Below are 27,518 nucleotides of genomic sequence, written 5' to 3' on the forward strand. Positions count from 1 at the left end.
AAGCAATAGAGAAGGGGTGAGAGGGAGCATTCATATCCTGATTCTGAATTTCTTTGGGTATGGGACAAATGACCCAGTTGCTCAGACTATTCACCTATATTCATATACTTTAATGTGATTCGAACCAGTAATTGACACGTCTTATTCATGTAAGCACCTCAGTTATTCGATGTTATTCAAGCAACTATGTTTCTCTGAGCTTTTATGTCCCATCCAATTTAAACATTATCCCCAATCATCCTTTGGTTTAGTTACCATCCTTTCAGTTCAAACATATCACTTTGTTAGTTCAAACACTATTTTCAATTACATTGCTTCAGTTTAAACACATTGTCTTCGATTACCTTCCCCAGGTTTAAACACCATTACTTCAAGTTTACTCCTATCTCCAGTTACCTCTCTCAGGTTTAAACACCATTGTATCCTCTTAGTTAAAAACCATATTCGACTACCCTTGTTGGTTTAAACACCATTGCATTGCTTCAATTTGAACAAACTTCTTGGTTTAAATACCATTCCCCTTGCCTTGGTTAAGCATCATTACCATTGCATTGGTATATACCCTTTTTCTGGTTTAGACACCGACCTTACGATTTAAATATTACTCTTCAAGTTTAAACACTATAATCAGGTTCAAACACCATAAACAGGTTTAAACACCCCCATCCGGTTTAAACACCACACAATCCATTTACCTTTTGGGTTAAACACTATAATCTAGTTCAAACACCACTTTTAGACCATCTTTTGGTTTAAACACATTTTCCTTGGTTCAAGCACCACATTATCACGACCCTTGGTTTAAATACTACAATCATAGCTTATTTGGTTCACACACTATAATCCAGTTAATATCCGATTTAAATACCACATCAAACAAATTGACTCATACTTCAAACTCTTCTTTTGGTTTAAACACCATCATTTGGTTCAAACACCACTTTACCCCTCAATCAATTCTATACCACTTTACTTCACATTTATTCACTATAATCAATCTCAATTTATCTTATACTTTGGTTCAAACACCATAAACACCAATCATATCAAATCTTATTTTCTCTGTCTGTCATAGTTCCATGAACTACAAAGCTCTGACTTTCTCATTGCACGGTGAGATTACGGAGGCACGAGGATCTAAATCCTCGACGAACACCTTTTACTTCACCTTCTTCCTTCCATTTCATGCTTCTATAATTTTTTCTTTCATCTCCCACCATTAGTTCCATGAACTACGAAACTCTGAGTTCCTTATTGCACTATAAGGATATGTAGGCATAAGGGCCCTAATCCTCACTGGGCACCCTATCTATTATGTTCCTTCCCCTTTTATTCTTTCACGAGTAATCTTTAGATAGTAATACCCATTTGAGCATAGAACAATCAATATGGTTCCCATTGAGTACAACGAATGTGAGAGATGTTAATATCTTTCCCTTGCATAACCGACTTTGTTACCTTTTTTCTTTTTCCCCAAGTTGTATCGATGTTTTCCCTTTCCTTCAAAAATAAATAAAGTCCGATGGCGATTTTGTTGTATCTTCAAGCGTGCGTTCGAGTATATTTTCGCTAGCTTCACTGCCCCGCAAAAAAATGGGGCAGTACGGGGGGCATATTTGAGGGTGCGGGCCTAAAACCTTACTCTTCCTCGCATAACAGTGGGGGGGAGAGCTTGCACGCATTGATCCTTTTAGACTTAAAAAATGTATGTAAAAGCATTGTCCTCCTCTCTTGGGACTAGCTTTGCATTTTTGCATATCATTTGTAGGTCATTAGTCATTGCATATTGCATATCATGTGGCTACATCAAGCAAGTATTCCTCCTAGGTCTTGGTCAGAAGATAAGAGGTTGAGATTCAAGCTGAAGGTTTCATTGAATTGATCACTAGCCATCTGAGGATTGTGCTACAAATTAGGGTTTCTTGGTTCTCAAGGAGGTTGAGCTTCATCTTGGTTGAAATGGTACATCATCATCATCATAGTCTTAGCATCACCAAGAGATTCAAGAGATTGATCAGATACCTTGAGATTAGGGTTTTGACCACTGGTCAACCCTAATCAGTTGTATTGGGCCAATCAGGGCTTGTGAAGGAAATGGGATTTTCAATGGATATGGGGATCATCATATGATTATATTGAGCTTATGGAAGCTAGGGTTTCATGGTTGAGCCATTTCATCAGGAGTTTGAGGCACAATTTGATCAGTGCATAGCCAGATTCATCTATTAGTCAGAAAAGTCAACTGTGGTCAACTGTGTCTGAATTGATGGATTTGGAGGTGGGAGAGGGCAAGAGACACTTCATTCATGTCTAAACAAGTTTCATTTGACATTTCAAACATCAAGAATGAAGAAAATAAAGTCAGATGGAAACTTTCCAAAAATAGCAGGTGACCTGTAATTGGAAACTGCCAAAAATGGAAAGTTTTTCACCTCAAGATTACGTGTCCAAAAATGCTTCAAATGAAAATTTGTTCAACATGAAAGTTGTAGATCTTGCTCTCACCTTTCCAAAAAGTCCAAGAACATGAATTTCTCATGTGTGGTTGGCAAGTTATGATCAAATCATTTTCAAAAAATGTTGATTTTCAGAGTGGCATAACTTTTGAATGGAAAGGCCAAATTGGGTGATCTTTCTTTGAGCAAACCACATTTGATGTGTACTTTCATGATGCATTATCACATTTCATCAAAAATCATCATAGCAAAAAGTCATTTTTCAAGTGATTCATTTTGAAAATTGGTGGGAAAAATAGTGAATTTCCAAAATACATGTGATTTCCATACAAAACCTTTTCCAACACATCAGAAACATCAAATATGACTTGCTTGAACTGGTTTTGCACTGTTACATTGGCTGAATTAGAAAAGGACATTTTGGCCATTTGACATAAATTGCATTTTTGCTAATTTCACTTGGATTTTGTTAATTGTGATTAACACTTGGATTAAGGCATGGTATAAAGGCATAATCATAACAGAAAATGCATAATCACAATTCACTTTTCAGATCTAACAAACTTTTCATCACAATTCTCTCAATTTTCTCAAAACCTTTTCACACTTTTTCATCATTTTTCATTGCGATTCATCATCCATAGTGTGAATTCTTGCTTGATCCGTCATCTCCAAGTGCTTGTGTACATCTGTTTCAACAAAATCGTGGCCAAACATTGAGGAATTGGAACTGTCATCATCAAGCTCATCCATGGCTTCTTGATCATTCTCAAAGCTGGTGCATAATTGAGCTGAGACATCCATTCCATTCACCTTCCTAAGCTTCAAACCGCATCTGTTTTCAACTCGTGGACCTTGAAACGCGCGAATTATCATCTACATCATCCAAAAGGTCAGAATTCGATTTCAACCATTGCTTAAATCATGATATGGCTTGTGTAGATCTAAGTTTGTAGAGTATGTTGCAACTTGTGGTTTTGATTTCCATGCTGAATTGAATGAGATATTTGGATTTGAACATTTGAATATGAAACTTATTTTGATCGATCCGTGAAGTATGAGTAGATTTAGGTTGAATGCTTGCTAGATTCATGACGTATGTTGAATGACGGTTCCAATCATATATGGCATGATGATTTTCGTGATGATTTGCTGTTGACCGGTATGAACATGAAGAACACGATGCTGTGTTCGAATTTCGCTTCAGTTTTCGCCTGTAGATCCGTGTTTGCCTTGCCTTGGTTTCAAAATGATGTTTCCCGCGGTCACTAGCCAATAGCACGTTGCCATGCAGTAAAATGAAACTCTGCGTTTTGCCTTCGCTGCTTCATATTTACAAGTTTGCCATTGTGACATTTAATTTGTATTATTTCATTTCTTTTTTCCATTTTTTATTTCACTTTGATCATTCATTTTAGAAAATTCATAAGTAATTCATTTTTAATCCAAATTTGATGAGAGTTTTTTCACCATTCTCCTTGTGATGTGTAGTTTTTTATGGTGATTTTTAATATTTTTGTGCACGTGTGGAAAAATTAAATGCCTAGGGATTGTTTGGATGTGTCATTTGTGTATATGTTTTGCCATATTGATCATGAAATAATGATACCTTATCCAAAATGCTTGAAATTTTATATGCACATTCTTAACTCTTTCCTGGTGATTTTGATGTATAGTTTGCTAATTTTGAGTTTCTGGTTTGATAGATATGATGTGATCAAGTTGAGTGTGACAATGTGTGTCACACTATGTTATGTCAACTTCATGAATTTTGTTTCCATGCTTATGCTTTGCCATTTGCTCTCAATTTTTGCATGTGATTCCTTCTGTATGTCTAGTTTCACCATGAACTTTTTGTAGGATTTGTTGATCCATTTCCTATTTGATTGGGATTTTTGTTTGCTGTTTAGTCATTTTTAGGTTTTTCTTGAGTGATCAACTTACATGCCTTGTGAAATTCCCATGCCTTATCACATGAAGCTGAAACTTTATGGATTAATTCTTAACATGTTTAATTTCATTTTGGCTTTGGTGTGGTTCATTTATCTTATGCCATTTCTGTTTTACACTTGCCTAAAGTTGACACATGATTTGTGGCCTTATTTGAAGTTGTATTTGCATACCATAACTTTATGAGTTTCATTGACCTACTTCCTCTTGTCCAAATAGCATGAAATTTGATATGTTGCTCATTGAATGTGTTCTATTTAGGCTTGAATTTTTGTGGAATTTATTGAGCTGTTTCAATATTGATTTGATTGTGATCATTCTGTTTGCTCTAATGTGTTTCCAAAGTGCATAGTTTGGCATGTTTTGTATATGAAATGGATTTGGTACATAGTTTTGATGTGAGACCAATTGGATTCTCTTTTTGCTTGATAAATCTTGGTTTTGATTAATTTTCACTTGATGTTTTGAATTTTTCATCTCCTTTGGACCCTAGGCTTGACCTAGTGGTCTTGTTTCTCACATTTGAATGTGATTTTCAGGTTGAAGAAGCAAATGCTTTAAGGAGATTAATGCAAGTTGATTGAGTTTAGTTTATATGATTGTTATGAACTAACTTGGTTTATTTTGTAGGGTGCTTGGCTCACTTGAGTTGATTGTGCTTTGCATAGTGCATTGTCTGATTATACATTGTCTGTTGGTTCTTATGCTGTTTGTTTTGACTTTGTGATTGGTATACTGACTGTATTTGATTGATTTCAGGTACATTAGTTGCTAATAGTTCTTTGAGAACTTGTTGTGCTGCTGCTTGGTTGTATAAACCAATTGAGGTAGACTCTCTTGTCTCCATGTAGTCTGGAAGACCTGGCTTGTTATTTAGTCAGGCAACTGTCTGAAGTCCTCCTTAAGAGGCGATGTTTGTGATTGTTTAACTTTGTCCCCAAGCAGGAAAAGACCTTGATTAAGGCAATTGGCATAACCCAAGGGATGTGCAATCCATCCCCTGCTATTCTTGTTGAGTCGTCCCTCTGCTCACACCATTGTGTTGATGCATTGGGACATTAACCCAAGATCTTGTACATTTGTACAGTCGAGTCAGAGTCATGAGTGTAAAAGGGTTCCCACTTTCTGGACCCACGCTCCTTTGTCTGAAGCTCTCCCTGGCCAGGGATAAGAGTTGTGAAGTCTAATCTTCACTCACCTTTCATCTGGCTTCACCCTGACTCTCAATGTTAGGGTTAAGAGCCAACACCACCCTGACACAGTTGTGTTGCTTTTGCAACTTAACCCTTGATTGAGCCCACATTTCTGTATATAGTGTGTGCTAACTGTGAATGTTTGATTTGTTTTGTTTATGCTTGCATGCTTTGCTTTTTCCTGGTTAGGATTAGCTTGCCTGTGCAAGTTAGGATAGAAACCATAACATAGGGCAATGATGCATGATAACATCTAGGCTCGAGTCCAACTCCCTAGTAGTGTGTCTCCCTTTGTATCTGGTTAGAATTTCTTTCCCGTTCAGGGGAACTACGTCGCCCTGATCCTCATACCAGATGAGGTACGTAGGCAGAAGACCGTGCGAGGTCTCTCCGGGCACTTTTTTTTCTTTTTTGTGTGTGTTTGCTTGACAGTTGCTAGGCTCGAGTGCCTGACTCCTTAGTAACTTGTTGCTTGTTTGTTCTTGTGTGTCAGGATATGGATGTAAGACCAGCAATTGGCTGTCCGTATCCTGAGTGTGTTTGTTTGGTTCGGAAGCCGATGTTAGTCCAACGATTGGCATTCGGGTTCCAAGTTTTCCTCTGTTTGTGTGTGTCTTGTTTCGGCGTGCGTGAGCCGAACTACGGCAGCTCTGATTCTCGTTCCAGACGAGATACGTAGGCATAGGATGCGATATCCTAGCGAGCCCTCTCCTCTCTTTCCCCACCTGTGTTGTCTTCGATGTGTGTGTGTGATGTTTGTTTTAGCAACCTTAACCTATTTTTAGAGCGTGGATCCCGTCGAGTACGACGGACGTGAGGGGTGCTAATACCTTCCCCTTGCGTAACTGACTCCCGATCCCATTCTCTTTGGTCGCGAGACCATGCTTTTCCCAGGTTTACTTCGAGCGTTTCCTTTCCCTCCTTTGGGATAAATAACGCACGATGGCGGCTCTGTGTTATTTTTGTTTCAGCCCGCCGGTTGTTTTTCGCGGATGCGACACTACGCTATTGGTATTAATTAATTTCAGCATGAGTAACTAGATTTCTCTAGGTTAGGTCCAATTTGGTGATGAACTTATTTTTTCTTTATTGTGGCATATGATCGAATGATGTTAATATTACTGTTCAGACTTATTGTTATTATTCAGTTATTGATTGTACTCATTGCTTTTTTATTGTTACGACATTCGAATCGATATTGATAAGTAGTGACTATTGACCCCAAGGAACATATAATTAGGAATTATGACTTAGGGATTAACATGCTTTGTAGCCTAATCTGATGGGACAATTGGCTTGAGAGATCAGGGAGTTAATACATAGATTAGTCAGCTACACGCCAAGAGGTTAGGTGTGGTGGTAGATTTAGTTTGTTGTGTATCTTTGTAGTTAATGCATGTTTGTTAGTACGTGTTTCATCAATCAAGTATAAATAAGGGATTATGATAATGCAACTTGACTATTTTTCTTATCATCGTTATAAAACAATTTCTTGAGTTTTCGACCAAAACAGTCGTAAAAAACCCATAATTACTATTTTTTTAACATCGCACAACATCTCTTATTTTAAGTTCACAATCCATGTGGAGACAAATTTATTTTATTACTCGATAACAACACTAGTATACTTGCTAGTAAATTGTCCATCAAGTTTTTGGCGTCGTTGTCGGGATTGTTGACATTTTCAACAAGGCATAATGTGCGACTTGTTTTATTTTATTTTGCTTAACTTTAATTTTTACTTTGTTCTGCATTGAACAATGCTACTAAGGTATTATTTTATGTGTTTATGCAAGTTTCAGATTCGACGGTTCTGTCGTTGGATTTAGAGATCGAGAGAACCACAAGAGCACTATGCAATGCAAAAATTGAAGGTTTGATAGCAGAACAAGAGTAGAAAGAGGAGGCTAAAATGGCAGATCTACCATATCGTGCGTTTGGTGATTACTGCAGGTGTACTGACGCTAGTTAAATCTCATGGGGGTTCCAATCGGAGAATCTAATAACATTTATTATAAAAATTATGTGTTGCAGCGCTTGAGAGATAATTCGTTCAATGGTCAAGCTATTTTTGATCCTTGGGAACATCTTTAAAAGTTCTATGAGACATGCTCCATGTGAAAACCAACAAAATATACCACTGATGATCAAGTGAAATTGTGTTTGTTTTGATTTTCCTTGACCAATAGAGCTAATGGTTGGTTGCAATGTATTCATAACAGGATGATACAAACATGAATTGAATTAGAAGACAAGTTCCTATAAAGATATTATTCATATGCCCAGTTTTTCGAAAGAAAAGTTGCAGTTAAGAATTTTAGTTAGGATGATAGCGAGTCATTGCCAGATGCTTGTGAGAGATTCAAGTTATTACTCATGAAATGCTTGGATCACAACCTGAGTTTAATGGATCAGTTGTCACACTTTATGAGAGGGTTGACAACTGCCACCAAAATGCTTAGTGATGCCTCAGTTGGAGGTACTTTGAGAGAGAGAGAGATGATGAAAAAGTGAATACACTCATTAAAAATATGTGTCAAAACGAGTACCGCTCAAACAAGCGAGTTATGAAAGGAAAAGGTGTATTAGTTGTAGACACACAAATTGCTTTACTCGCCCAATTGACAAATCTCACCAAACAGTTAGCTCCTTGTCAATTTACTCAAGGAAATGTTATTCAGGTATAGACCTTAAAGTTTTATTTCTGTAGGGGCGAGCATTACAACGTTAATTGTGTTCCTAACTTAGAAAGTGCAAAAGTTCAGTATGCTAACTTCCAAAGGAACAATCTGTACTATAATACGTACAATTCAGGTTGGAAGGATCATTCTAACTTCAAGTGGAGCAACAATATCCAAACTCTGAATCCTACTTAAGGTGTTCAGTAAGAAACTCAAGCACCACAACGAAAACCCTCAATCTTGGAAGAAACTCTAAAAGGATTCATGCTTACCACTCAAAAGAGTTTTCAAAAGAAAAGGTAGGTACACCAAGAGACGATGATAGTTAAATGACAACCAATAAGAACACAAAGGCCTCCATACAAAATTTAGAGGCACAAATTGGTCAGTTGTCGAAGCAAATAACAGCTTAGGTAAATGCAAGAATGAGATTCAATAATATATTGTAGGTAACTAGAAAAATGAAATTTGTAGTGCTATTAGGTTGATAAGTATAGTGGTAGAGACATCCACAAGAGTTAGTGATGAGAAGAAAAAGAGTAAGGAGAAATTATTAAGTGTAAAGGATAGAAAAAAAGGAGAAAAAATGATAAAGAGGGTGATAATGAGATTAAAGATTGGTCTCCTCACCAATTTTTAGACAAAAACTCACCATGGAGGAGGGCCAAAAAACATATTCTCACTGAGCCTAACCATGTTCTTCATGACTACAGAAAGGGTCCTTACCCCTTTTTGAAGGAAAAACCTAAAAAAAAGGATGAAAAAGATGAGCAATTCAAAAAGTTTAAGGATATGTTGAGGAAGATTCAAGTCAACACCCCCTTATGTGAAGCCATGAACCAAATTCCAGTATATGATAAGTTTATGAAAGAACTACTATTTGGAAAATTATGTTTGAGAGATAATGAAAATGTTGTTTTGGCTGAGGAGTGTAGTGTGATAATCCAAAGGACGCTTCCACCTAAACTTATTAACTCTGGTAGGTTTACTATCACATGTTCTATTGGACTTGTAAAAGTTGACCAAGATCTTTGTGATTTAGGAGCAAGTATTAATCTGATGCTACTATCCATGATGAAGAGATTGGGGTGTGGAAAGTCAAAGTCTACTCATATGACTCTCACACTGGTTGAACATTTAGTAATATATCCATATGGAATTTTAGAGGATGTATTGGTTGAGGTGGATGGCCTTATTTTTCTGGTAGACTTTGTCATTATGGACATGCATGAAGACATCAAAACTAATTTAATTATAGGAAGACCATTCCTGGAAATGGGAATAACTTTGATTGATTTAAAGTTATGCGAGTTAGATTGAGGTTCGATAGAAAAACAAGTGGTTTTTAATGTGTTTGAAGCCACAAAGCATCATTAATGTTACAAGGTGAGAAAACAGTTGCAATCACTTAAGAAGCGGACACCAGAGAAATAAAAATTGAGAGTGAGGAAGATGGTGGAAGTCTAGACTAAAACGGTTGTTAGGCGTGTTTAAATGTAAGGCAATCAGGCCTTACATAATTCAGAAAATCTATAAAGATGAAAGTGTTATAGTGAAAGATCCTGGAAACTCAAAGGTCTTCACTACTAAGAGCAAGAAGCTCAGGGTCTTTCCAATTACTGACAAGCATTAGAGATGGAGTCTTTGATGCTCATAGAGCCATAAGATCTATAGTCAGGCTCGTGATCTTAAACAAGTGTTGCATGGGAGGCAACCCACGGTTCCGTAATGTTTTATGTTATTTCAAACCCGTCTAATTTAATTTCCGTTAATTTTAAATTCTTACGTGAATTTCATTTTATTGTGTTTTTTTTTATGTTTGTTGGTTGTGTAGAATCATACAAAGGGCAATGAAGGTAGCATGTAGCAAGAGGGAAGTAAGAGAAAGCAAAAGATGAAATTTAGTGCAGAAAAAAGAGTTTGCCCCTACCAAAAAAACGTGGGTGCGTTCAAGGAATTGACCTTTGTGGATTTTTATCATTTGCTTTTGACAGTTGGATTAATGACTCTTGGCCATACCATTGGCCAACGCGGGCACATTGGATCTCAATGCGGGCGCGTTAGACACAAAGTTGGCCTATAAAAGTGGCTTATCAACCATTCCTTTTTTCATTCCAATCTTAACTATTTCTTCTTATCATAAAGTACTCTCATACTCTTGCAAAAATTCTTGTTGTTTTACTCATGTTTTTGCAAAAATTATGGCACCACCAAAGACAAGTCATACCTCTGATCAATCCACATAATCTGCTCCTTAAGCACCCCCCGTCTGCTCCCGCTTACCCCCATATTTGTTTATGAATGAAGCAAGTGCAGAAAATTCATGTAGATCAAGAAGTGCACAATTGCGATGGGGTGTGCCTTTGATTTCATGCATATCTCTGGATGTATCTGAACAAGCTGATTAAGGAGACAAATGAAACCATTGGGTTCAAGTTCTACATGAACACTTCCAACCAAGAATCTTATGAGTACACATCATATGTTCGAGGTAAAATGTATATTTTTCTCCCAAAGCTATTAATTCTATTCTTCGTCTCAAAGCACCTCCAAGTTGTATCATTCAAAATATTAGAAAGGTGTGTCTATCTGATGAGATAAGTTCGTTGATATTGGCTAAATTTTGTCATCTTAGGGCTGAGTGGGTAATGGCTTATGATAGATTTATTAAGCTGAAGGTTAGAAACATGCTCCCAATACCCAAGGCTTGGGCTTCATTTTTAATCCAAACCTTAGAGGTAGTTTCTACTAAATCTGAGTTGACGGTGATAAAATGTCAGGATCTCATTGCTATCTTGCATGAAGAGCCTATTAATGTGGGAATGCTCATTGCAAAGGAACATCAAATCTATGGATGATGTCCCGCAAAAAAACTAGGGGGAGCTTTTGTGTAATTAACAAATTGTGTAGGTTGGCAAGAGTCCAGACGTACCCAGAAGATGTGATGATCAACCCCATGTTTCCAATCACAGTGAGTTCCATTCGCAAGACCCTTCACCCACCTCATAGAGCTATAGGATAAGAGGAGTAAGGAGAGGACGATGTCTACCACCTTGAGATGCAGCAACAACCATCTGAAGGAGTCTATCATTATCAGTAGTAGCTTGAGTAAGTGCAACAGTGGGAAGAGGTTGCCTTGGGCATGATGACTAGGGAAATGGAAGCGTTACCTAGTTTGTATATTGATTCACTGAGGTTTGGACCTGTGTACTAGAGATTTATGATGATCATAGAGATCATATGCCGATCCAAAACCTAAGGGAAAGGTTTCCTACTTTAGCTTCCATGAAGACCTACTTTTTCGAGCAAGGTTAGGCCTTATCCAACCTCCGAGTAGAGATGAGGACCACTTAGGCAAGGTAGGATCAACAACATCAGGCGGACATGATTAGGCTTCATGCCTTCAATTGTTCTAATGATAGTTTATAGTCCAACACACTACTGTTGTTTTTTTATTTCTTTTTATTGATTTCTTTTTGTACCGATCAACAACAAGGGACAAGGAACCAAAACTTCTAGGAATTCGACCGAATGAATCTTCCAGAATTTGTAGGAAGTGTTAATCCATTAATGGTACAAGTTTGGAACACAAGAAATAAGCGAATCTTTCAAGTGACCCCGTGTAGTGAATAAGAGAATGTGACTTTTTCTACTCATATATTGAGAGGACCACTTGCCACATGGTGGGTTAACACCACAATTTATATGATAGTTAGGGACATCCAGAAATACTGAGAGCACTTTAAGACAATCTTTTTGGACAAGTATTTTTCCAGATATTTTACTCACTTGGAAAGAGTCAGAATTCCAACAACTCAAACAAGGAATGAAGGTTCAAGGTACCTGGCCCATTCAACCACATCAATGCAACACTTGTAAGAGACCTCACTTTAGAGAGTACAATACTGGACTAGCGAGGGATAATCCTAAGCATAGAACCCTAAGGATACCTATGAGAGGACCCAATAAAGCAGGCTAAGTATACACGTTGAATGCAAGAAAGCCAAAGGAAATAATGATCTGATGGCTAATATGTGTTACATGCTTGATTAAACACGTTTTTTTTCTCTTTGGTCATGGAACATAACACTCCCTTGTGTCGGCAAGTGTGTATAGATACTTGGTTTAGAAGTGTTATGAAAATGATGCCGGAATTACAAAGTATAATTGGTTTCTTGATCGGTAAGAGACCCACAAGAATTGAAAAGAAGAAAATAATAAAAATATAATGAAATTGGTTATAAACTATTATTATTTACTTTCTCTTTTTCAGATATCTGTGCACTTCAACTAACATCATCAGTTTTCTTGATAGCCATCTCAACTTCATTAAAAACTACATTTGGACTAGTGATACACCTCCTGTGACTTGGCTCTAGGTACCATAGCCTATAAGCTTTGACTCCTTTAGGGTATCCCATGAACATGCATCTTAAAGCTCTAGGTTCAACCTTGTCCTGCCTAATGTGAGCATAGGCTATGCAACCACATACTTTAAGTTTGTCGAGATCTGATGGATGTCTCAACCAAATTTCTTTAGGTGTCTTCATATCTAACACTGTCGAAGGACATCTGTTTATCAGATATGTTACTGTTGAAACAACCTCTGCCTAAAACACCTTATTTAACCCAACACTAGTTAACATGCATCTAACTCTTTCTAAAATGGTTCGATTAAAACTTTTAGCCAAACCATTTTGTTGGGGAGTACATGCAATAGTTTTGTGCCTTGCAATACTAAAGGTTGCACAAAAATTGTCGAACGCCTCATTGCAAAATTCAAGACCATTGTCGATTCTTAACCTCTTGACCTTCCTGTCAGTCTGGTTTTCGACCAGAGTCTTCCAACTTTTGAAGTTCTCAAAAGTTCCATCCTTAGTCTTCTGGATTAATATCCATAACTTTCTAGAATAATAATCAACTATGGATAGAAAATACCTTGCTCCTGGATGTGATGAACACCTCGCAGACCCACAAAGATCAACATGGATTTAATGAAGGGATCCATGCGTTCTTTGTTTTCCTTTATTGAACTTCACTCTGCAAGATTTTCCAAGTACACAAAGTTCACAAAACTCCATCTTTTTGACTTTGTCTCCACCGAATAGATTTTGTTTCCCCAATTCGACCAGACCCCTTTCACTGACATGGTCCAATCTCATGTGTCAATTTTCTGTCTTTGACAAGGTTTCGTTGATGCAACATTTGTAGAACCACTGACAACTTCAGCCTTAAGGATATATAAGCCTTGTTTCTTCATGCCTCTTAAGACTTCCTTCGACCCCTTCATGACTTTTAGAACACTTTTTTCTCTTTGGAAAACATATCCTTTCTTGTCGAATTCACCAAGAGAAATCAAATTTCTCTTTAAATCTGGTACATACAGGACTTCAATTAACAACCTCATTGACTCATCATGGAGCTTGAGTCTCACAGATCCAACACCTGCAATATTGCAAACTTTATTGTTTCCAAGCAATACATATCCACCATCTTGATCACATAGTTCCTCGAACAAGTCTTCGTTTGTAGTCATGTGCAAAGTGCAACCTGAATCCATAACCCACTATTTACTCGCTTGAAACCACAAGAACATCAGGTGAGTCGAAATCATCTTGGATAATGATTGCGTTGCCATTATCCTTACCTCCATGATCTTTCAGGCGCTCATGGCACGCTTTTCTTGTATGACCCTCCTTATTATAGTGATAACATAGAATACCAGATGCATCACCACTATAAGACTTCTGCTGACTTTTACCATTCTTCTTGTCGAACTGACAATCTCTCTTTATGAATTTCGCCTTAACCGGCATACCTTCACCAGTCGAAGATGGCCTATGCTCCTTTCGTTCGTTCAAATCCTTAGTGTACAAGGCTGATTGAACTTTTTCAAAGGTTAGAGACTTTCTTCCATACAAGAGAGTTTCTTTGAAGTGATCATGTGTTTTGGGCAAAGCACACAACTGCTCAGCTAAAACTTTGTTTTCATTCATCTTGAATGAATACAAAGCTTGCTTCAGGTAGAGGTGACTGACCAATAATTTGGTCATATACAAACTTTCAAATTTCTCCTAAAGACCCGACGCTGTCGCCTCCTTCGAAACCTGTCGAAGAACCTTATCACCAAGACTCAATAAGATGACGGTGTGAGATTTCTCTACCACAATGATTTTTCTTTATCCTTTAACGCAACGTCCATGGTTGCGACTCCCTTTAACGCTTCTAAACAACCTTGGTGAACCAGTAAGACCCAAGTCAACGATTATCGCGAGAGATATATACCAGGCGTGGAAGATGTTCAATCTAAGACCCAAGTCAACGATTATCGCGAGAGATATATAATTTTAAGGAATGTTTAAAAATGTATATATATTAAAAATGTAAAATTTTAAAAATGTAAAAATAAGAGGTATAAAATTGAAAAAAAAATCTGCAATTAAGAAAGAGAAAAAGATAGAAGAAGAGGAGTCTCTGTTGTTTTATCAATTCGCAGGCAAAACCTAACAAGAGAATTTACCTTCGTTCGTGATTCAACTCAAAGATGGCGGATGCATTGACCGATTCACACATCGACAATAGTAACACTGCGGCGGTACAAGCCACCAACGATGACGCTTCCGCCAGTAAATTGTACGCACTTGCCCCTTTCTCCTTTTATCAATTGAAATAATAATCAATTTGTGTTATCTTTGTAACCTATTTCAGATTTCCGTTTTTGTTACCTTCGGAATCATGCAATGTTGTTTATCTCTGTATAATGGCGTGTGAACATGATTGCAATCCGAGTTGTTCCTAAAGTGGAGTATGATACATCATATGCATTTTTTTTTTAGCTTTTTAGGTCAGCTTGAATTTAAGTTTTTCATGCATTTGACGATTACTTGATTATTGTTGCATTATATGCTCTTTAGGTTTTTGCTTATTTTGCTGATTTTGCTTATTCTGCACCATTGTAGTTTTTTTTAATCCTTTTTTTGGTAGATTAGAAGCATATCTATCTAAAAGTTGATGTGTTTAAACCTATGTTGTGATAGATGCAATAGCTAAACACTGGTTATAGTATACACTTACTATAGAGAATGAATCCTCTTCATCTCTCATTCTCTCAAATTCCTTCATAACCATAGTTTTTGGAATATTAGTAGGATAGTGTGACATTAGATAGGGTACAAAATCCTCTATATTCCTCAAATCGCTCAAAAACTTTAGTAATGGGTTGGAGAAATGGAGAGAGGAAGTGAAGAGGATATTTTTCTCTTTTTTTCGAGAGTTGTAAGTTTGAATCCACAAATACATTAATATAAACATGATAGAACAACAAGTGGAAAAAAATTATGGGCTTTGGTTAGTTTTCTAAAATGGAAGATGGGTCTATCCATAAATACTTTTACCACTTAATAATATAGATTGAGTTTCATGCATAAGAACCCAACTTTAAAAGAACTTTGGTCCGCAATAGTGAACTGATTTAGGTCTCTCTTTCCATTCAGTGTATTGGAGAGTCACGTACTATATTTGCTAATATCATTCTATTTGACGTAACATTGGTTTTGATAATGTTGATATTCTTCTTCTTTCTCGTCACAATTTTTCCTCTTGTATTCAGTTTATCAGAGTTTGACTGAATTATATAAGTTTTTCTTACATGATGAATATTTACTCCCCATAAACTGGCTGTAGGTCATGTGTGAAAAAGGGATACATGAAAGATGATTACATTCATTTATTTGTGAGAAGGCCTGTAAGGAGATCTCCAATTATTAATCGTGGTAGGGTTTAGCTTCTTTAAGGAATTGACTTATGTAAGTTGCCCAGCCTTCAAATTAGTAGCTTGTTAATTTTTTCTAATTGTTTGAGTATGAAGGTTACTTTTCTCGTTGGGCTGCCCTCCGGAAACTTCTCTACCAGTTTCTTGATGTTGAGAAAAAGACTGATGAAAATGGCCCAACAAAAATGCAGATATTATCACTTGGAGCAGGCTTTGATACAACATATTTTCAGTTGAAGGTGCCTGAGTTTGAGTTGTATTGTGCTAATTGTACTTAAAGTTAATCTGCTTCAGCTTTTAAAACTATAAATTACCACTTATTTTGGAGTCGTGCTGGTCAAATGGAGGTCTGGATTGAATTATTATTGACCTAAAAGTGTTTGCATTCAAACCTTGGTGAAATTTTAGTGTCTCGTGTTTTAACAAGACGCAAGGACATTTTTTATTTCATTCTTGTGGTAACTGTTTGCTGCCCTCACAATCTTATTCTCTTTAGACATTATGTCATACTCTGTGCTACAAAAGAATCAAAACCTAGACATTTGGAGCACCATATATTTAGAAAACTAACTTCTCATGCCACAGACATGCTTTAGCTCTTCTTTTTTTATTTTTTTTAGGTTGAATGTAACTTCCTCTTCAAAATGTGTGGGTTAGTTATGTAAATTTACTTGGGGAAAAATAATAGATACAATGAATGCTAGGTGTAAGAATTTGGATGAATAAAAAAATGTTAAACTCATTAATTACCTGTGAATAAATTTCAGTGTTTTTCATACTGGTCCTTTTTTATAATTTTTAACTTGAACTATAAACGTTGGAATATTCTACCACATATTATTTACCTATGAATTCTCTTGACTAATGCTTTTGCTTTCATTTCTGTTTCTATTATTGCTCTCTTTGATTCTTATATTTGTTCTGACGGCTCCAGAAAAAGTAGTTGGACATGGTTGTTGCTGTGTCCTTCTATAAATGTTGCTCATAATGTAGAATAATCTTGTACTTCACAAGATTTTGGTGTGAATTTAAGTTATGCAACATTAATAGCTGTGTAAAATATGCATTATTTGTAAGATGCAACATAATCAGTCAAACAGTTACTCTAAAGCTTCTGTGCACAAATTTTCTATATTTTCAATCACATCAAAGAAGATTGATTTCTTTTTTTTCCCATGCACATCAAGGATACAAAAATAAATTTGCATGATGCATGATGCATGATGCATGATGCATGATGCGGTCCTTGTTTTCTAATGATCTACATCCTCTTGTTTGTTTGGGCGTGACTCTGGGTGTGTGAAACTTCTACGTTGCTACCCGTTACCATAAGTTCCAGTTTTTCTCGTGGCCTTTTGTTTAGCCTGATTAACCTATGCTGTATAGCGTGTGCTAATTTACAGTTGTAACTTACATATTTAAAATATTTTCTTGACAGGATGAGGGGAAAGCACCACATTTATATGTGGAAGTGGACTTTAAGGAGGTAAAACCTGAATATCTTTCCAAAGTTTTATTAGCCAATGCAATCCTAAATTTCTAGTTGTCAATGGGTTCTGAACTGGATTGGTCATAGATGTTTCGTCAAGAAAGTAACGGTTAATACAATATGGTTTCCCTCAATATATGTCTAATTGCAAAATGAATTATATAAAGCTGTATATAGTCTTTAAATTGTAAGTTGTTAATGGCCATTATTGATAAAGAAAGCTAAACTATTATGCTTGTCATCCAGGTAACAAGTAAAAAGGCGGCACTTATTGAGACTTGCAGTCAATTGAAGAATAAACTCGGTGAAACAGCTTCCATTTCAAGAGGTAAGTAGTGTTGATTACGATGCTTTGTGTTGAAAGGACATTAGTATATGATTTTAATCTCATATTCAGGCGATGTCCTTTTCTTTTGTGCTATCGTGTGGTATCTACTTATCTCTCAGAATAAATTAGATTACAATTAAACTGAAAATAATATACTCTACTATCTCTTCAACCCTACATCATTACTAGAGCAAAATAATTGCTTGGGTAAACTGAAAGATTTGACAGAAGATTAGTGAAGTTTTGATTCCGCCACTCAGTTTAATCTCAGAACTGCAAACATTGAAAAAGTAACTTGATTTGTAGTATTTGAGAATGACCCAATACAATGTTTTCACTATGATATTTAGAAACATCAATACTGAATATTAGCATTCATGATTACTGCTGATCTGTACTGATGCTTGTTATGTTTCATTCATTGCCAGAGAAAGGAGAAGTGGTCAGTGCTCATTATAAACTAGTCCCTGCAGATTTGCGAGATGTAAAACAATTAAACGATATTATAACCATTACCGAGATGGATCCTAGGTATGTATTGGGATTCAATTCTCTCTGTCTCTCTCCTTATCTCTTCTTTGTGAAATTCTGTTACAGCCCAGTATGATGCATAGGTACGGGTATGGTACCCGGTGCGGGTACTGGTACCGGTACGGGATACGGCATTTAAAAAAAAATAAAGGTACGGGTACGTTAATAAGAAATAAGAATTTTCTATAAAATGTATGAGTAGAGAACTACATTGTTAGATTCATAACAAAACACCACTATAAAAATTTGAAAAAATAAAAAATAATGTTAAGATACAATAACAAAAAAACTAAAACACATAAATATACTACATTGATATTTGACAAAATCACAATTTCCATTCAAAACTTAATAATGAGAAAAAATGAAGTACCACGAGTACAGTAGAGTACCCGGTAGGGGTGCCCACCCGGTAGCGGTACTTTACCATTTTAGAAGTACCCATGCTTCAGAGCAACCCACTTATAATTCATAATTGTTTGGATGTTTCGGCCCCTTCTAGGAAAATATATGAAACCAAATAAAATATCTCCCACTTATAATTCATAATTGTTTGGATGTATCGGCCCCTTCTAGGAAAATATATGAAACTAAATAAAATATCTCTTAGAATCTGACTAAATCAGAAAGGGTTTAATAGAGTTCTGATAACTTATCCCGTGTTTTTTCTATGTTTTCTTTCTCATTGATCTCTTATAAATTTTTAAAAGACCAGGCTTCTGAATTCAATAACTAGCCAGCAATGTTGTATTTCTTCATACGGCTTGCAAATGTACATCAGAACATTTTGAGATGCCTTTACCGATGGATATAATTAGTAACTCTTTAGCATCTCCTGGAAAAGTGATAAATATAAATAAAAAGAGCTCATAGAATCTCTGTAATTTTAGAAATTGAAAATGACTTTGAAGATATTTCTGAATTCTGTGTTCCTTTATATATGTTACAATCATATATTTTATTTTTAAGAAATGGAAAGTGACATGAAGAAACTAGTCCGGCATAAGAATTCTTAATTGTAATGTTATTTCTATGGCTTCATATACTAACTTATTATTATATAATAAATCTGTTTATAGAGTTATGATCTTATATTTGCTAACAACACTCAAAAGTTGGAGGATTCAAAGATAATTTCTTGTATCTTTTGCTGTTTTATATATTTGGGTGTATGTAATGTTTTGACACATACTTTTCAAGATCCATGTATGATAAATTGATTCATTCTGATGTTGTTATCAGCCTGCCAACTTTTATAATTGCAGAATGTGTTCTGATTTACTTGGACCCAGATTCAAGTCATGAAGTTGTTGGCTGGGCCTGTCGAACATTTTCAACAGCAATATTTTTTCTTTATGAGCAGGTTACAACCTTCATAGTTTCTCACTCTACTACTTTTTATGGGAATAAACTTGGATCTCACTCTACTACTTCTTATGGGAATAAACTTGGATCTTCTTTGTATAAACGGTGTTTTCTTAACAGATCCATCCAGATGATGCTTTTGGGCAGCAGATGATCCGAAATTTGGAGGTATGGATGTCGAAGTTTTGTATTTTGTTCTATACCGTGGTTTTAAAAAGTTTTGTATTTAGATCACAATTGATTGATTTGGAATTTACCATTGAATTGAAAGTGTCTTATCTCAAAAAGTGGATTTTTTGTTCTCTTTCTAACAGACATTTCGTATGTGCTTTTGCCATTTATACTCTTTCTCTAATTGCTGTACCTTCTTTTTACTCATAAGTGTGTGGTAAGTAGTAATGCTCTGGAGCCTTAATGAGACAAGCTTTAAATGCAATGATGAGAATTAAAATCCCCCTGAAAAATATTGGTGTGAAGGGATGATTTAATACCCCACGCGAGTATCAGTCTCACTCTCACCCATAGTTGGGTAGTTGATTTTGTAGCCTTGGGCCATTGCAACCTAAACTGTTCTTGACACTGCATTTTTTGCATCATAGAATAGTTGCAATGCCTAGGCTTTTGGATGATAGCTTGGTAAATTAAAGCTGCTATCCCCACATTGGGCTTAAAACCTATATTTGCCGCCATTTAATCTTGTTGGATACTTTCACGAGTTCACCTCTTATTTCAATAGAAACATTATATGGTTTTAGTAGTCAACTAGTTGAGCGAAAATGAGAGAAAACAGTTTCTGATATTGGTGAAAAATGAAGAGTTCCAAAGAGAGTTTCTGATACAAATACAATATTTATATGTGAATGTCTAAGCTTAGAGTAGGTAGATAAAGGCAGTATAACCAGTCAAATAACATTTAATAACAGCTGTCTATAGCCGAAAGCTAGTCTAGCTACAATAGTGAAAGAAACTCATTCACTGGATATAGTATACACTCACTTGGGTTTCTGTTTCAAAGCAAAACAAACTTTTGTGGCTTCTGTTTCAATGTGAAAGCACCCACATATTAGTCACTGACCCACTGCTCGCCCGTGTCCAGGACTCTGGTCTTCCTTTAGTCTCTGTTCACGCATGTTGCATCATGGCTCTGTCTTTGTTTATCTTTTGGACTTTGGTCCGTGCTCTCAAATCACATCATGCATGTGCTCTCAAATCACATCATGCATGTGCTCTCAAATCACATCATGCATATCTCTATTTTCCCCCCTTGGGTACTTCCTTCCTATTAATAGTTCGCATTCCCCTAATTGATTGAGTGTCTTCTGTTTTTTTTCTCTTTTGATTCCATCGTTGACCCTTTTGGGTCTTCATTCCAGCGATCTTTCTTTACTCTATTGATTTTGACAATTCTTCATTGTGGACTTCATTCTGATCAAGGAGAAATTTGTATTGAATTTGAACGACTTAAGCCTTAGAGGCTTAAATTTATTCAAGATTTGATGTTGTACAATGTACTTTTACACATATGCTCCGTGACTTTTACTGTTATTTTTGCGAAAATTATGCCTCTGATTGATGGTGATTGTACGTATAGAATATGGTATAAACCATAATTTGACATCTTTTCTGTTTTGCATCAGTGTCGAGGTTGTCCTCTGTTGGGCATTTATGCCACACCAACTCTACTTGCAAAGGAAAAATTATTTCTGGATCAAGGATGGCAGGTATTTCATGTAACTTTTTCTAGAAAAGAAGTCTATGGTGTTTTGTATTTATTGTGTATTTGATATATGATTCAAATTCGTAGTTGCAAAAATCCATCCAACTGATGATAAAAAGTCGCCTAGGCATGAATAGCCCGAGAACATGGTATACTTAAACTAAACTAGAAACAGTTGCAATTGCAACTGTTTTCTTCAAAACAGTCTTGAAGGTTATAGTTTAGAGATGCTTGATAATTGATATCAGATTTGTCATTGTAGCTAATAGTTGTCTTAATTAGTTCATTAGTATCAAATCGAGCACAGGTATTGCCAAAAGTTCTCATTATTCTACGCCTTATGCTCTAGGAGGGCTTCTACCTGAACCATGCAATTTCAAATAGATAAAGAAAGTATCAATCCTATTGAGCAGGAGAATTTTGGATATCTCTAATGTCTTTTAAGCCCCTACATAAAAAATATATTACCTCAATTCCCTTTTCCTTCCTTACAAGGAAGGTTTTGACATGGTCTGGGAGAGTGATTGTTGGGTGAAGTGCAGAGAAATGGGCTCGGCACAGATTCAATTCAAGGACCCAATAGATCTGAGAGGGACTTGAGGCTACTTCAGCCAACGCTCTTAGGCTCCATTTCTATTACATAGTTTTTCCTGTTATATGAGTTTTCACTTTTTCCTCATTTTCAATTCTTACTATTGACACTGATGTTTCATTTTTATGAATAACCATGTAGTCATAATGCAAATTTATTCTATCACTAACATATTAATACTCTTATACTGTTTGTTTCTCATGGGTATCAGAAGTCTGTTGCATGGGACATGCTGAGAGTTTATAATGATTTTGTTGATGCTCAAGAAAGACGCAGGTACTTTAATCAAACGTGGAGTTGTGTATGTTAAATCTACTAATTCTTTTGTTTATGATTATGTTTTGATGCTAAAGGCAATTATCGACAAATAACTGATACAATTGATTTGATTCATTTAAAATTAGAATGGTACTAAATGTTTGCGACAGAACTAACGTTCAGGTGTGTTTCGGTATAGCAAAGAAGAGTTAATTTATAAAACAGAACTGTGGTGTCCTCTTCTTAGTCATGCATGGTCCTTCTGCTGTTTCACGTCAAATAGTGTGATAATATATTGTCCAGTACTTTTTTGCTCGCGCAAACGAGTTGAATCGACTTTTACATATGGGTTCCATTCCTTTCATAAAATAGACGTAAGTATTAATTTACACATGGGTTCAATTCCTCCCATATGTAAGTATTATTTGCCGGAACACTCTGCATTGGATTTTTGTGCCAAATAAGGCGAATTTGTGGAAACAGTTTTGGGTGATAGGTTGAGTGGAGAAGATGAGTGATTAAACCCCAATAATAATAAAAAAAAAAGATAATAACTCAAATAGTGATATCCAGTAACCAAGTAAAATAAAGAAAACTGAATGATGTGGCTTCATGTCCGTGGGTATGTTTAAAAGAGTGTTTAATGGCGTGACCCTAGCATTTCTCTTCTACTATTTATTGATTGGATATGGTGTCATGCAGAATGAAAACTTTAACCCTTGTTTATCCCAAGACTCTGTTTGGTAATGCTAATAAGCTAGCTTTATAGGTTATTAAATATGCTTATGAGCTTGTTCTGTCAAATTAGACGTGTTTGGTAAACAAGCTTTTTTCACTGGCTAGTGGCTTATAGATTCTTACATTTTCTCCCATTTTTAACCTTTAATTTATTTTGTTATTTAAAAAAACAGCCCGCAAAAATAAACTGCTTAATTTTTTAGGAACCGAAAAACAACTGCACTTCCTTTTCTTTCTTTTTTTGACGCACTGTCTCGTGTTATAAATTGACACTTTATTTTTTTATATAAAACATATTGCTCTTTCTATTGAATTCATATATGATATTTATCATTTTGGACAAGTTTAGTTAAATGAAAGTAATCAATTAAACTCATTACATTTTAAAGATTAAAAATACTTTAAAATTGATTATTTAAAAAATATATGTATATATTTTGTAAAAAATGTTTATAAATATATTTATAAAAATAATTAAACACATGTACTTTATGTTATTTTATATTTATTAGTCTCTTCAAAAGCTGATTTTACCAACCATTTTAATTTCAATCAACTAATTTTTCAGCTACCAGACATTAGCTATATAAGCTAGCAATCATCTAGCTTATAACTTATTTTTACAAAACCGCATCTTGGACGAAAAACAACGGTCTGGCACAAAGACGGGCCTGGCTATAACTTTAGGACAAAGATGGGGCTGGGGTGAGTTCTAGGCTCATAGCTAACAGAGTCACTACCAGTATGATTAGTCCGGGTCAAAAATATCACCAATGGAATGATCATCTGGTGAATAAGTTAGCCGACCACAGGTATGGTTCCTTAATGCAAAAGGAAATCTGGACAAACACCTTCAAACTTTTTTCTTATATACATTAGGCATAACTTAGATAGTAACTGATGAATAGACTGAGAACATGTAAAATTTGATCATTGAACACAAAAAGCAGCCCAAGGGACCCAAACAGCCAAGGGGAAATGGCGAACAGGTGGGCTTGACCAAGAATGGTGTGGTGAGGCGAAGGCCCAACTTTGGACGGATGCAACCAGCATACACATGGCCTCCAGAACCTGCAACCCAAAGCTGAAATCTGCTAGTGAAAGCTGTCACAAGATCGTTGGTCACTTTCAAGCTAATGCCAGCCAATGGTCATTGCTGTCTATGCCAGAAAACTCGACCACAGTTGTTGTATTTGCATAAATGTAAGATGCACTTGAGTTGAGCTTGTAGTGTGCTGATAATTTTGGTCAAGTACTTATACTACTACAAACCAAATCCAACTACTGATAAGATTAGAATCTTCTAACAGGAAGGAGAAAAGTATAGTGGAAATAAAGCAGAGCCCCATATTTTAGGGGACTTACTGGTGTAATATTTAAGAAATAAGTCATGGAGGATGATGTTGTTTATCGATGTTGAAATCTATATACATTTAGGTAGAGAAGGAAAAGAGAGAACATAGACTCACAATAATATCTCCGCATGTATATTGATGGGATATAATGTGATACAAAACTCAAAATACTTATCTTTATCTATATTAATTATAGACTCTTATATTCCCAATCCTTATAAAAAAACCGTAACAAATCAAGAAATATAATGAAATATAGGAAGTAAGAATTGCTCTGAATAGATCATATAAATACTCAAATACTATAAACTACAATAACGACTTGACTGTAATATTTTCTAAATATTTTAACATTTACTTTGAAATATTTTGTTATTTTGATACTCTACGTCTGTGTGTAATTTCTAATCTTCACTTTTCTTTAATAATCAGCAGTCAAAAGTGGGTTTGAATAAAAAATCTACGGCTTCATCAATTTGACGTCGAGTTCAGTTTCTAAAACATTAATATAGATATATGCTGGCACATAGTAGGAATACAAATGGAGCATTAAGGTGGGAGAGGTGTGATAAGAGTGGTGTAGTGTACAAGTATAATAATACAGTAAAATTAATAAGATTTCTTAAGGTGGGAAGGTGGTGGTCCCCCATTAGCACTGCCGGAGTAGCATCTGTAATAGTTGTTTCCTCTTGATGCTTGCTTTTCCTGGCTTCTCTTTTCGGGAGGCCTTGTCTAGTTTTTAACTCCCATCAAGATCTTAACCATTACAAAGCATTATGTTTTACCAATTTCGTATGAATGTCAAATGGCGGAACTATTTAATTACCATTGATACTAAAGTTTATATCTTCACATTAAAAGTCGATCGTCCTTAATTCTCCCCATATCTTACGAATGTCAAATGGTGGAACTATTTAATTACCATTGGATACTAAAGTTCATATCTTCACGATAAAAATCGTTCTTCCTTGATTCTTCCCTTATATGCTCATTTTATCTAATTTATTTATGGCTGGGAGCCTGTTTCTTTTTTTAAGTAATATCATGAGTTGATAAACTGATTGGTGATACTTTACTGTTTAGGATTGAACGTCTGGAATTGTTTGATGAATTTGAAGAGTGGTACATGATGCAGGTGAGTCCATTTGTTATGAAAAGTGTCTGAGTTCTGTTCTATACACTTTTTCTTTTCTGATAAGGCCGTTTTATACATTTTGCTGGGTGGTCCTATTGCAGAGTTGACATTCATTTTAGTGGGGGTGCCAGTTGCAGTTTCATTATTTCTTCTGTTTTGAAATCATCTGTTAAGATGAAAAGTAAAATAGAAATTTATGATATAACCATTAGCCCAGTTTGATGCAAGTAATTAGTGACATGACCGGCAATCAACCTATACTTTGTTATAGATTAATGAAGAACTCCTCACTTGTTTATTTCACTACTAGTATCTGAATATTCTATTGCCGCAATTTAATTTCAGGAGCACTACTGTGTGGCTTATGCAATCAACGATGCCATGGTATGATCTTGATCATTATTATTCTGTCCTGTAAGAAGTTGGTAAAATCTTCATCTACTTTATGAGACGGCTATAGGATTGTAAATTGGTTTAGCGTTTGGAATAGCCAAAAGAAATTTTAGAGGTGTAAAATTGATTTTGGAATGATTTTGAGGTGTTTTTGGTTTTTCTAAAGTAAAATTAGTTCTGTCTCCATAATTGATTCTACTTGAAGTTAGGATTCGTAGTTTTTGAGTTTAAATGTGATTTTTTACATTGAAATTTACTATTCAACTAAATTTTGTATAAAATTATCTAAACATAAATCACTTTACATTCAACTCACTGTTTCGGTTGGAGATAAATCTAACATGAAAATATAACATGACGGTGGTGGGTCGGACTATATTTATTGCGTTTCTCCTATTTGCTAATGTATTATTGGAGCTTTATGGGACCTTTTTGTTTTCTTCCATGATGCAGGGTCTTTTTGGGGATTTTGGATTTCTTAATAACAACAATGTGCTTCCTTCCCCATGAAGAAAGAGTATCCATACACTCTCATAGCACATATTTATACTATATATATTTTACTTCCGAATGGCATTCTGTGGTTGTTAGTTGTAACTGTTAATCCAGAAATGTTGTTGTCTGTTAAAAAGGTTCCTGAGAAACTTGTTACAATTGTATTAGAATTTAGCCAAATGTATGATTGGTTGTGTGTATGGAGTATGGACTACCTCTTCATGTATTGTTTGTTTCCCACAAAGCAAAGATACTTGCCTTTTTTCTGCTAGCTGTTTGGCACAAAGAAAACATGGTGGAACCCACACAGCACCGACAGATTGTTAAATCATCATCCTTTAAGGGCCTGTGTGGGGATATGTCCATGTGGAAGATATATGAAAAATAGTAGGCTTGTTCATTGCTTTTCAATTTCAATTTCAATGCAGACACTTTCTCTTATATTTTGGCATTCTTTAGCATGCCCTTTTTGTTTCTTTTTTTTGTGTGAATGAACAGTGTGAAGATAGATAGTAAGTAGGTTAGGGTTTTTGTTTCCAATGTGGCTAAGACTGATCAATGTCACTGTACTTTAAGGTACCTCGTTTGATGGGTTTAGTCAAAACTAGAGTTTGATTTATCAAAATATAGATGGTTGAGTGAGGTGAGAGAGCTTGTCAATAGGGAATTCTGGATTTTACTTGACAATAAAAAGACTGACATGGTAAAACTGGAAGAGAAAAAAGAACAAGCAAAAACCGTTAGCAAAGTGGTATGTTTAATGCTTCAGATGATTCCGGTGGACACTGTCTTCTACTGTTTACTTCTATACTCCCTCAAATATAATATAATTTAACTACTTTCAGTTTATTTAAGGATATCATATATAAAGTACCTTTAAATTCTTAAGTTTTATTTTTTAATGATTTCTTTTATTCTGAGAACAAGTATAAATAAAAACACTTTTCCGTCCTTGTTGTTAACTCTAGTTTAAAATGCTTTTTAAAATGAACATTTTTTATGAAACCAAGAAGATTTACAACAAATTAAATTTACAGTTAATTATTTTTGGTTAACTAAGACATGAGTAAA

At 35.5% G+C, this 27,518-nt stretch overlaps 1 protein-coding gene across 3 annotated transcripts; it reads left to right on the plus strand.

Annotated features, from left to right (window-relative positions):
- The first annotated feature begins 14,670 nt into the window (after positions 1-14,670).
- On the plus strand, positions 14,671-26,864 carry LOC127126866 (leucine carboxyl methyltransferase 1 homolog). 3 transcript variants are annotated; one of them, XR_007805124.1, is made up of 14 exons: positions 14,710-14,913; positions 15,964-16,052; positions 16,148-16,290; positions 17,490-17,537; positions 17,787-17,868; positions 18,297-18,399; positions 19,642-19,762; positions 19,885-19,932; positions 21,402-21,485; positions 22,285-22,349; positions 23,638-23,881; positions 24,020-24,272; positions 25,508-25,559; positions 25,905-25,934. XR_007805124.1 is itself a non-coding variant. In XM_051055876.1 (13 exons), the coding sequence occupies exons 1-13, from the start codon at positions 14,825-14,827 to the stop codon at positions 26,460-26,462; spliced, it is 1,020 nt and encodes a 339-aa protein (XP_050911833.1). In that variant the 5' UTR covers positions 14,671-14,824; the 3' UTR covers positions 26,463-26,864. The 3 variants fall into 3 exon arrangements, 1 of the variants encoding a protein (XP_050911833.1); XM_051055876.1 differs by lacking the exons at positions 23,638-23,881; positions 24,020-24,272 and adding an exon at positions 26,406-26,864 and having other exon boundaries at positions 14,671-14,913; positions 25,905-25,943; XR_007805123.1 differs by having other exon boundaries at positions 23,638-24,272; positions 25,905-25,939.
- The last annotated feature ends 654 nt before the right edge of the window (positions 26,865-27,518 follow it).

The sequence above is a fragment of the Lathyrus oleraceus genome, chromosome 3 (genome assembly GCF_024323335.1).
Source record: "Lathyrus oleraceus cultivar Zhongwan6 chromosome 3, CAAS_Psat_ZW6_1.0, whole genome shotgun sequence".
In the NCBI taxonomy this organism is placed as follows: Eukaryota; Viridiplantae; Streptophyta; class Magnoliopsida; order Fabales; family Fabaceae; genus Lathyrus; species Lathyrus oleraceus.